Below are 12,806 nucleotides of genomic sequence, written 5' to 3'. Positions count from 1 at the left end.
AGAGTAATTAGTTTTCAGGTGAATAAACGGACATAATTTATCTATCTTTTCAGAATTTCAGGTCTTAATACTAAGACGAGGAAAAGGAATTTGATCAGATCTATATGTATAGCTATTCTTTCTAACTTTAGTTAGATCTTAGATAAAGCTCAAAGTACAAAGAATAGGACAAGCTACGTAGTTCATTCGATTTATTGCAGTGAACATTAATTCCATATTTTTATGGGACAAGCAATTGAAAGCTTGGAAGAAAGAAGCATGTACATTTTGGTCCAACCCACCTCTGCCATTCCACCGCATAGTTGTCAAAATACTCAATAAATTCAAGAAGTATTTTACTATAGTAAAGGAACAATTTGATTAAATCAAAAAAATAAATATCCATCAATCCTACAAAAGATTATCCAAAAAAAAGAGCAGAAAATGTCTATAATTAACATTATTATAAAAATGATAACCTGTAAAGATGTTTTAAACGCCTCTTTCAATATGCGTGTATATATGTGTGGGAAGGAAGAAAAAACCAAAAAAAATTATGGAGAATAAAGAATTTGTTATGTTCACTGGATTTTGACCCAAATTCCTTCACTTGGTATATCTTGATGAACCACAAAGAGTAGATAGTATCCAGGTGGGGCTAATGTAGCCGAATTGGGAGTGACCACATTTATTTGGTAGGCTTTTTCTCCAAGTAGTTTCACATTTTCACTTGCTAGTACAAGTAATCTTTGGTTCTGAGTAAATGAGTGTGTGTTAAATCCTGGTGCAACCATTGTTACCGTGACCAAATTTCTGTTTACCCGCCCAGAAACCTTAAACCGAACCGGCACCCGTTGCCCATACCCGATTGTATATTGCGAAGCGGGTGAAATGATCTGTGGGCGTAAATATTCCGATTCTGGATCCAAATAGGATGGTGAAAATGCCTCCAAGCTTAGTTCTGTAGGAAAAAGAACTCCTGTGAAGTTGTAATATATATGTGGATTACTACCACCAATAAGAACCCGACCATCTCGAAGTAAAGTAGCTGTTGAATGGTACATTCTTGGTATGGTACTCGGGTTCTGGATCTCAAATCGAGAACTAAAGGGATTGTCGGGTCGGTAAATCACGGGTTTCAAAACCGGGTCCCGCCCAAGTTCCCATCCAGCAGTGCCCGTGGCTGCTCCACTAATGATCAACACATTCCCATTTGGTAAAATCAACATGTCACCCATTGTCCTAGCCAGTGGCATGTTCTCCATAGTCCATTGTGGATTCGGGTCGGTTATTCCGATCCGCCCGCACGTAGTCAAAGCAGCAAGAAAGTTACCATTTTGAGCACTGATATATGAACCTTTTGGTGCTCCGCCACATACCAAAACCTCAGCTTGAATTTGTTGTGTTTGTAAATTCTTCAATGGAAGAAGAACAGCAGAACCAGTGCTAGGATAACTTCTCGGGTCGCCACCTGGTATTTGAGGGAAATTTTTCACCACCACGTTCTTAGTATAATCAAACAAGATAGCTCGGTTATTAGCAAAAATGAACAAATTTCCATCCACATTTAGAAAAACAAAGGGGTATAAATTATTCTCAATTTTAAGATCATTTGTCTGCACAAGAAATGGCAAACTGTATGCTTTATAAGCTGAAGCAGGTTTAGGATAAAACTCATAATTAAAAGCACGACGACCACCAATGACAATTTGTCTACCATCTGGTAATATATGGTTTGTAGCATACCATCTTCTTTGAGCCAAACCACCTTGAATTTCTTGCCAGTCACAAGTATTATTACCATTACATGGTTTGAAAACTCTTACAACTTTCTCACCATCATTGAATCCACCAGTTTGTACTAAAGAGCCGTCAGGAAATACAGCACCAGAGGAGCACCAAACATCAGTTTGGACCATAAGCGGACGTATAGAGTTGGTGACAGTGTTGTACTCAACAGAATGAGCAGTGCAGTCAATTTGTAAGGTGGTGTCATTTGGGTCATTGCGACATTTTCCATAGGGCAATGAAATGTTGGAGTGACCAAAATCAGTACGGTCGAAAATGACGACTTTGTCGTTGTTAAGGAGTTGCATGTGCATGGCTGAAATGCCGATGTTTGGCATTAGTAAGTTCCATTTGCCACCAGCGGCGGAAGCGAAGTTCGGCCGGTGACATGATAGTAGCAGAAATAGATTTAAGAGAATGAAGAAAAAAATACTAGTACTAGTTGTAGTCTTCATAATGAGTTTTGGTTTCTGACAGCAATTACGACAAAAGGGAAAGGTAGTAATCAGTGGAAGGGAGGAGTGGTGGGGTTACTGGAGTTTTTTTGTATAAGAATAGAGGTGAATAATAGTCTTGGTTGGGATGTGTGTGGTTAATAGAAGTCTACGGATAGATGTCCTTTATATATATATATACATGGTATGTCACGGTAGTAGCAAAGTAGGAAGATATGTTAGTACCACAAGCAAGCAATCGCGTGACGAATAATTGCGGCCGGTGATGGACTGCCCCGGAGTAAAATGAGGTGCTTATTCAGTTCCACTTTATGTGTCATGAAAGTCAAACAAGTTTTTCTTTTATCATATTTCTTTTATGTCTTTTAAATACCCTAAATTATTAAATCTTGTTGCTTATAGTACCTTCTACATAAGTTCGAATTCACTATTAAAACTAAAAAAATTACTCTCGAAATTTGAATTGTGTCATGTAAATTAGGACAAAGAAAATAGTATTTATATGGAGCTTATAACTCGTACGCATTTGACCGTGTAAAAAAGAAATGCTATCTTAGATGATATTTACATATAATGTTCATAAAAAGTGAGATTAATAAATTTAAAAATAAGGTTTGTTAATTACCTATAAGTGAAAATATACTAATTAAAATTGTTTACACTTTCAAAGCATAAAAGTTATAATCTTTTAAAACAACGTGCATTACTAATTAGAGCACCGGCCACTTATTATGGAAAAAAGAGTAAATTTGAATAAAATCAAACTACAACAGTTTAAATTTATTTGCATATGTTAGTCTAAAAAATAATTTGCCATAATTTAATTAGTTCTAATATCTGGACCTTTTTAATTATTAATAAAGTAATAAAAGATTTTTTCCTCGGCTGTATGTAAGAGTTACATTGTATTAAACCGTAAAACCCTGATAATATAAAATTTTTGTATACGGTCAAAATCGAGGAGTATGATTTTGAAGTCTTAAATCGGACTAAAGGCTCGAGTCCGGGAGACTCGAAGTGGGTGCCGTATCCGGCTAAGGGACACCTACCTCGAGGAAGCTGATCGAGTGCCTGACATGGATTGCATCGAGGGCAGCATTATCTCGAAGTCAATCAAGAAAGAGCGGGAATTTGTCAAGGACACGTGGACCTGGGCATTAATTTTAGGATAAGGGTTGTACGAAATGGTACAGATTCGTACTAGGCTGTTATACACCTGTACCAATAGAATCCTTTACTTTTATGAGGAATGTACTATATTGGGGTTTTTTCCTCCTATATAAAGAGGACCCCAATCATTTTCTAAGGCATCAAATCATTCATTGCAATAGAACATTCTTATTCTTCTCTTGTTTAACGTGCTCAGCAATTACTCTTCAGCTTTATTGCCTTTACTTTATTGTTCATACTTTATCGGTTTTAGCTGACATCGAGGTCTCCGGATAGACGAGCTCGAGGCCTCCTACTGTCTCAACAACATCAATCTGGTTCATTATTCCTTCTTACTTAAGCTCAATATTACTTGTATAATCACTAGTATTAGAATAAATCACGTATCTTTAAAACCACAAAATATCTTTAATTGTTACTCACATTTTTTTTAGGTAAACAGTTTGGCGCTCACCGTGGGTCTAAAGATAATAGTGATTATTTTAGTGCTAGTTTTCTAATAACACACGTTATTCTTCACATTTTTTCTTGTCAAAGTTTTCTTGATTTCAGGACAAAATATGTCTACCACACAAAATGCACCTGCTCATGACAGTGAGGGACTTGGAGAAAACAGCGGCATAGGGCTTGGTGTACCACTCGTAAACCCGGAGGGAGTGCCTAACGTGGAGCTAGTTGATATCAGCTCCCACAATGCCCTAAACATGGAAGCAGGCACAGGCCCCGTAGGGAATGGACATAGGAAAGCCCAGGCTGGAGGCCAGGAAACACGAAGATCGGAAGAAGGAGGAGTCAGCCTCTTCGAGATGTTGAAAGCTCGGTAAGTTGCCATCGCTCAGCTTCAAAGTCAGAACAGGACTCCTAACACCGCCGAACCAGTAAACACACAGCATGAACCTGTGCTTGAAAGGCCCAATAAAAGCGATACGGGGACTGACCCCAAAATAATGAAAATGCTCGAGGAACTGACTAAAAGAATCGATTCACGAGAAAAGAGGATAGAAGACAACGATAAAAATGTGGAAACTTATAACTCCCGGATGGACCAAATACCGGGAGCACCTCCAGTTTTGAAGGGCCTAGATGCCAAAATATTAATATAAAAATCTTTCCCCTCGAGTGTGGCTCCAATGCCCATTCCCAATTAGTTTTGCATGCCCGATATATCGAAGTACAACGGGACAATGGACTCTAATGAACATATTACTTCGTACACTTGTGGAATCAAAGGAAATGACTTGAATGATGACGAACTCGAGTCAGTATTATTAAAAAAGTTTGGAGAAACGCTATCAAAAGGAGCTATGATCTGGTATCACAACTTAGCTCCTAACTCTATTAATTCATTTGCTATGTTGGCGGATACCTTCGTAAAAGCACACGTCGGGGCCATAAATGTGGCCACAAGAAGATCGGACGTATTCAAGATAAAACAAAGGGATGACGAAATGTTAAGAGAGTTCATGCCTCGATTTTAGATGGAAAGGATGGAATTACCCCCAGTCTGCGATGACTGGGCAGTTCAGGCCTTCATGCAAGGTTTGAATGAAAGAAGCTTGATCGCATCTCGACAACTAAAGCAGAACTTGATCGAGTATCCAGCTGTGACATGGTCGGATGTGCGCAATTGGTATCAGTCAAAAATTAGGGTTGAGGATGACCAGTTGGGAGCCCCCTCGGGCTCAGTTCACCCAAACAGGTTCACAACCAAACACCCGAGGGATACAGGCTGGGGATCAAAATTCAACAAGGAAAGGTATCAACTGTGCGTCGAAGACAGAAGGAACATTTTCAGGCGTAACACACCTCAGAATGATCGAAGAGTAGATCGAGGCCAAGGCTCCCGGGTATTCTTGGGCAAAACCGGGTCTGATAGGCGCTTGGGACCAGTGGAGGCCCCCAAAATTATCAGAATACAACTTCAGTGTCAACGCCTTAAATATCCTCTCAGCCATTGGCAAAATTAAAGATACCAGATGGCCCAAGCCCATACAGACAGATCCTTCTCAGAGAAACCCCAACTTGATGTGTAAGTACCATTGTACTCACGAGCATAAGACCAAGGATTGTAGCAGCTTAGAGAGGAGGTAGCTCGACTATTCACCGAGGGGCACCTTCATGAATTTCTCAGTGACCGGGCCAAAAACCATTTCCGGGAAAGAGATGCAAATAGGAAGAATGAACCCGAAAACCTCAACATATCATTCACATGATCATCGGTGGAGCTGATGTCCCCTAGGGACCTACATTCAAATGTACTAAAGTGTCCATCACAAAGGAAAAACAGACTCGGAGCTATGTGCCCAAAGACGCTCTATCATTCTGCAACAAGGAAGTAGAAGACGTATCCCAGCCTCATAACGACGCCATGGTAATCTCTATCCTTTTGAATAAAATTCAGGTTAAACGTGTTTTAATGGATCCAGGTAGCTCGGCGAACATAATCAGATCAAGGTCCGTGAAATAACTCGGCCTACAAGATCAGATTATACCTGTATCCCGGGTGCTGAACAACTTCAACATGGCAAGTGAAACAACAAGGGGATAAATCATCTTGCCTGTAACATATAGCCAGGAGCATACGAGACACAAGGTTTCATGTCATCGAAGGTGACATGAGGTATAACGCACTCATGGGAGGCCGTGGATACACGATATGAGGGCAGTGCCTTCGACTCTCCATCAGATGATAATGTTCCCGACAGAGGAAGGAGTGAAAGCAGTCCACGGAGAACAACAAGCTGCAAAAGAGATGCTCACAATCGAGGAAGTGGTGCCGATACTGGAACTCCTAACCTCGGAGACATCGATCTCCAAAGGTAAGCAGGTGACTAAGTAGTAGCCACAGCTCCGAGCTTCGATGGAAGCCGAATAACAGGTAATCAAAGGCAAAGAAAGGAATTCCTCAAATCCTCGAATCTTCGTTGTGAGCACGTGATTTTTGCCTCACACGAATTACTCAAAAAGAATTCTCAAAATTAGGTCTTTTCTTTAATTATGTGTTATTTTTAGGAATTATTACACTATTTTCCTGATTATTTGCATATGTTTATGTACATGTTTAATTTTATTAACACATTAAAAATACAAAAAAAATATAGTATCTGCATTTAGGATTTGATTTTATATTTTTTGGATTAATTAATAATTAGGAGTTTTACAAAATGAAAATAATAATAATAATAACATATTTTTAGTTAAATTGTATGCTTTTCTTTTAATTTAGTGTCTAATTATTCATGTTAATTATAATTTAGAGTGAATTAGTATTTTTAAGATTAATTTTGGTTTTATAACTTAATTTAGGATTTTAATTTTTGAAAAAATAAAACAAGAAAAGAAGGAATTAATTTGAAAAGTAAAGAAATGAAAAATCAAAATTTGGGCTGTTCTTTAAACCTAAATCTGCAAGCCCAAAAAAAATACTCCCATACCCGGTCCAAACTTTCAGGTCTCTGAGACCAACGAAACGACGTAGTATAGGGACAGAACTACGTCGTTTCGATTTCAACAGATCTCAACCGTCCATTCATCTACATCCAACGACCAGAACTTCGCCCAATCACCCGTATCCGACCCTGACCCGCCCCTGAACCTGTCTTGCCCAATGAAACCAAAATGACCCCGTTTCCCATTTACGATTTAATCAGAGTCGTTGGATTCCAATCATCCAACGGCCCTAATTAAATAACACATTTAATATATCAAACCCCCCAAACCCTTACCCCTCTCAGAACCCCCCCTCCTTTGTCTCTCTTCAGAGACCAACCGATACACCACCGTCTTCCGCCCGCCGAAAATCGCCCATGGCGGTGGACGGTGCCCAAACAACCCCAAATTAACACCATCGACTCTCCTTCATCTCCCCGTTTCGAATCCTTAACCTGTTACCTTCGAATCATCTCAGAACTTGTCGAATATCTAATAAAAATTCAGACCCCTGAACCCTAACCTACCCAATCGACCCCAAATTAACACCACACAACCGCCTTGACCCCTTCATACCCAATATATTATTAGTTTCCCTCGAATGTATCCAGAACTCCTCAAATATTGAATCTGAGTTCGAGCCTTAGAACCCTAAAATTCTGGCCAGTGCATGAAAGAACATTTGGCTTGATTTCTTGTCTTATTCGAGCTTGTTTCATCACAAAATAATAACGCTCGTTTGTTCTGCACCAAGAACAAACGTTTGGTATTATTTTAGGTTGATTCAGAGTGCCAAATCCAAGTTCGAGCCTGTCCAGTGAGTTTTTTCCTAGTTTTTGTTTATTTTCATTAGTATTATTCTAATATTCGTCTTTCTCTTTTTCTTTTTCTGGTCAATTTCAATTGAAATTCGATCAGTACTCTGGTATAAATTATTCTGTTCACTATTTCTTTCTTTAGATTGGTTTCGTGGATTTGTTTCATATAATTGGGATATCAGTAGACTTTGAAATCGTATTTCGTTTAATCACTTAGTCAGAATAGTTAGGATTAGTTCAATAGTTTGGTTTAACCTCTTGTTTAATTATGTTGATAAGAACTGATTAATATAAGTATAATTCAAGTGTTTACCTACTTAAGAAGCTTCTAATAGTGGTAAGGTTGGGATTGCAATAGCTGTTTAAATTAAGAAAGCACTAAGCTAGTGGGTAGTTCAAAATGAAAAGGTGAATAGATAATGGAGGATACACTAAAATGAATGCCTATAAAAAGACTGAACTTGAGAGGTGTTAAGGGACGGACAAACAGAGAGGAGAAGAACATTATGATATTCTGGAAGTATTGAAAAATACAGATTTTAGAAATAAGAATCCAATAAATCAGCTGAAAACTCTCTACTATACCATTGAGCCTCAGTAATTCCTGATTCTTTTAAGTTCTGAAAACAATAATGTTTAGTGATGGGATTTGAGTTGGTTTGATACTAGTTTTTTGGAAGGTTTTGATCAAATTGTGTTAAAGACTACTGTTCCATTGGATTGTAAATCAATTTTCTAGTTTCATTTGCTGAATTTGGGCTGTGTTGTTGCTGCTGTCGATTTCTGCTGTTTAAAAATTGCTGATCCTTCTTTATTTCGTTGTCCCTTCAATCTCAAGTACTTTCTTAGCCCCTGAATAATGATTGATTGTTGAACATGTAAATCAGGTGGAATACTAATTGAATACAGGCTGCATTTGAACTTAGTTTGCCCTGTTTCTCATACTACTTTAATATTCTGTAGTAGATATGTAGTTTTTAGATGTTATCTAAGCTATTATTTGCACATTTAATGTTATGTATGTTCAGTAGTTATATGTATGGGTAATTGGACATGTATGTATGATTCTGCTATGTATGTTCAGTAGTTGTATGTATAGGTAATTGGACATGTACGTATGATTCTTATTTGAGATCAGTATGGTTCGAAGTATTTTGGCAAGCATATTCTGTGTTTACATTTGCTCTTGAATGAGTTTAAAATGTCTAAGGATTATATTGAAAGCTTTAGTATGATTTTCTGGAATTCATGAGAGAACCAGATTCTAATGTACTGGTTTGGTGACTATTAGTTGTTAGGGGAAATTCAAGTTAGTTTAGTTATGTTGAAAATGATTCACTGGTTATCTACTATTGCTTGCATATCAATTAAGCAGATTTGGTTGTTTTAAATTCTACAAGTTTTATCAATGTGAGGTTTAATTAAGGTTTAAATATCAGCATTTCAAGTTAATTTAGGGCCTTGAAAATTTAGAATCATATGTTGTATAGTTTCTCAAGAATTGGATCCTTAATTGTTTTCTATTTCAGAATCTTGGCGTTGTTTGTATGTTGTGACTAGCTATTTAGGCTCATTCTGAACTTTTGCTGCTCAGCCATCACTGGAGCACGATACAGACTCGATGTCGAGTCTAATTGGTGTTGGTTCTGAGGCTTTAAAGAATTTGGGCCTTCTGCTTGGGCTTAATTTGGGCCCAGAATTTTAAAATTAATGAGAAATGAAAGTGATCGGCCCTGCTGCATGAGTTTTCTTCTATTTGCTTCAAAACATGGTTCTTCACTGTTAGTCGGGGTTGGCACAATTTCGTTTTAAGATTAGCCCAGTTCCCCAATGTTACAAATCAATTGTGTTTAGTTTCTTTAAAAGGGATTACCATACCAATTGGGCGAATAATTATGTCCCTTTAATTTGATGGTTGCTAATTAGTAGGAAGAAAATATATTTTTGATTCTTGCTCATATCTAAAGTACTACATATTGATGCAAAAAAAATCTTGAGCTTTAATAATCAGGCTAATGATTTCGTGCGCTTAACGATACAGACTTCTCTTGGTCTCAAATCTCAATATGCTTTTAATTCCTCCTAGGTGGTTTCGAAGTGATTTGATCACAAATAGCTTCTAAATTCAATATCTCATGATGTGCTTGTTGGAATGATTATTTGGTATGTTTTATGAGCTAACCTGGTAGATATTGAAATAAAGAGAGGTGTATTGGGCTAAACTCTAAGAATGAATAGGTTGAGAAAGAACTTGATAGGCGTAAAACCTTTTAATAACTTTTTCTGTTGCGTGTGGCATGATTACGGGCTCCAGAATTAAGACCAACATATGCGTTCGCGCAACATTAGGCGAAACAATCTTAATCTTAAAAAAATACTATCGTGGTTGTGTACATGTTCACGTGACATAATCACGGTTCTAAAAGCAAAATCGGAGTATGTGCAACTTCGGCCCAATTTTCTTAACATTAATAAAGCGTTATTAATTGTGGACACATTCGCGTGACATGATTTTTGACGCGCCAAACAAATGGGTATACGTGCGCGTAACCCGTTTCAAGATAATTTTCTTGATTAAAAAGCGTTGAAAGGTAAATGCACATAGGTTTTAAAATCAGTAATTAAACAATTTTAATAAGCCAAGTATGATCAAAGCGACCGTGCTAGAACCACGGAACTCAGGAATGCCTAACACCTTCTCCCGGGTTAACAGAATTCCTTACCCGGATTTCTGTATTCGTGGACTATATTACAGAGTTAACCGTTCCTCTATTCGGGATTTTAAACCGGTGACTTGGGACACCATATATCTCCCAAGTGGCGACTCTGAATTTAATGTAAATAATCCCGTTTCGATTGTCCTTTAATTGAAAAAACTCCCTCATGCCCTTCGGGTGTAGGAAAAAGGAGGTGTGACATTCGTTATTCCCGAAAATCCCGGTGCTACCAAGCCAACCACTAAAAATAAAGGTACACCTGAGAACGGGATTAATCCCCGCTCTCAGGATAAAACTCATTTAGTTTTATGTTGATAATATAGATCGCATTGCTTCGCCCCATTTAAATATAATAGGGATTCCGCTCGAAGGATAAACAGGTAAAATAATTAAAGCTTGTGTTGATGAGATGACTAGATAAGTCCTGTGCGCAGAGGACCACTTTAATTCATTTGTAGGAAATAATCAACATTTTGGGGCAATACGACACAAAGTTGAACCTAGAGAAGCATTCCCTCGGAATTGACGCGGCTGAGTTTCTCAGTCTTCATAGCCTCAAAGCGGGGCATCAAAATCATCCCCGACCATGTTGAGGCTCTCGGAGAATCCATGGTCGCAAATAGCAAAACCTCGAAGTCGTTGATAAAGGATCTGATAGCTCGGCACGATGGAAGCTCTCAAAGGCTTGTGATCCCGATAATAACCCTTCATGCACAAAGGAGGTAGGTCGTAAAGAATGCATTACACTCTTTTTCCCTTAGCTCGGATTTTGTCCCAAATGAGTTTTACCGGCAAGGTTTTTAATGAGGCAACACCTATATTCTACTCGAGGAACGGCCAACGAGTATTCAAGGTTTCTTTCCAATCAACCTCGAATACTGAGGGGCATCACCCCTGGAGGTTACACATTTTTGGGAATGATATTTCACGCCTAAGAGGGCCTCGATAGGAAAATTTCGTAATGGGCCAAATGGTCAAATGTACCATGCCCATATAGAATAGTCGAGCCCCGGCAACAGAGCATGTATGCATGTATCGACTATTTGAAGAAGCACTCAGGTTATATCAAAAATACTTTGCGTCTAATACAAGCTCTACACTTACAATCCTATGGGAAAAAGCTTAAAAACCAAAACATAGAAGCACCCCGAATACTCGAGGTCTGCCATTAAAATTTGAATTAATAAGACCTCAAAGAGGCACCTAAAATTCGAGTTAATAAGACCTCAAAGAGGCACCCGAAATTCGAATTAATAAGACCTCGAAAAGGCACCCCTTCGAAACAAAGTCCAAGGCCAATATTCTCGGTGTTTAACTTCTCGAACAAGTTCGAAAAGTTATTGGGGAACAAGTCCAAGTGACATACCCAAAGGCTATAGCCAAATAAAAGACTACGGGCATATAAAAGCTACGGCCAAATAATACCGCTCGGAGATGTCCGACTTCCGCTATAAATTAAAAGGCCTTCAAACACTTTATAAAAATCGGTTAAATTAGGCTACCCTTGGAAAAAGCTAAATGCAAAGGGCTTCGATAAATTCAACCCTCGAAAATTCCAAGGGCTTCGATAATATCGTCCCTTGGAAACACCTCAAGAGGTGTTCGATTATGTTTATACAAATAAATCATTAATAAGGCTTCGATATGTTGAACCTTCGAAAAACCTACGGGTGCCAAAAACACATGCTAAGGCATAATTAAATTTTCACCAAGTCTTTTAAGTCGAAATGAGGGAAAAATTATATAGCCATTCTAAGAGGTCGAATCGGTCCAACTTAAAAAGCCTAAGGGCCGATATATAAGAGCCTAAGGGCCAATCTTAAAAGAGCTTAAGGCCGATATATAAGAGCCTAAGGGCCGATATATAAGAGCCCAAGGGCCAACCTCAAAAGGCCTAAAGGCCTAAAACTTATAGATCGAGACTCCGATTTCATTTCAATTCGGACTCGAGATTCACAATATCCCGAGCCCACCATGAGTTGGTTTAAACTCGGCTCGAAAACTATCTAAGGGTTTATAATATCCCGAACCAAATCTCAAACTAGTCATTCAGACGAAGTCTTCCATAAATAAAAGCAATGTTAAATACAGGCCATGTTAAAACCATCATTAGCCAAAGACGAGATAAAAGTTCCCCTCGTATTTCTAAAAGATGATTACATGAAATATTTACACAAGGAAGGCTTACAAGGAAACAAAATAAAGTGACCTAAAACTACTTCGGGGTCACATCCTTAGCAACTGCATCTTCGAGAGGCTCACCCTCAGGGACTTTATCCCCACCTCCTTCACTATCATAGACACAGGCCAAATCATCATCATCGGAAAGCAGAACGGTCGCTTCTTCTTCCAAAATTTCTCTGCTTCAATAACGGCCCAAAGGTCGAAGCCGCAGGCATGTATCTCCTCGAGGGTCATCCTCCGGGATTGTCGCCTAGCATGGTTAAGGG

The 12,806-nt window shown here is 38.5% G+C and overlaps 1 protein-coding gene across 1 annotated transcript; it reads right to left on the bottom strand.

Annotated features, from left to right (window-relative positions):
- Positions 1-333: 333 nt before the first annotated feature.
- On the bottom strand, positions 334-2,358 carry LOC104240847 (aldehyde oxidase GLOX-like). The gene has a single exon (XM_009795740.2). The coding sequence runs from the start codon at positions 2,220-2,222 to the stop codon at positions 561-563; it is 1,662 nt and encodes a 553-aa protein (XP_009794042.1). The 5' UTR covers positions 2,223-2,358; the 3' UTR covers positions 334-560.
- Positions 2,359-12,806: the final 10,448 nt, after the last annotated feature.

This window comes from Nicotiana sylvestris, chromosome 10, assembly GCF_000393655.2.
Source record: "Nicotiana sylvestris chromosome 10, ASM39365v2, whole genome shotgun sequence".
NCBI lineage: Eukaryota > Viridiplantae > Streptophyta > Magnoliopsida > Solanales > Solanaceae > Nicotiana > Nicotiana sylvestris.
Note: the sequence above shows the minus strand (reverse complement) of the source record. Positions and strands in the feature narration are given on the sequence as shown.

Bases quoted from the DNA above. Each gene is read 5' to 3' on its own strand.
- LOC104240847 (XM_009795740.2), bottom strand. From the start codon at position 2,222: ATGAAGACTACAACTAGTACTAGTATTTTTTTCTTCATTCTCTTAAAT.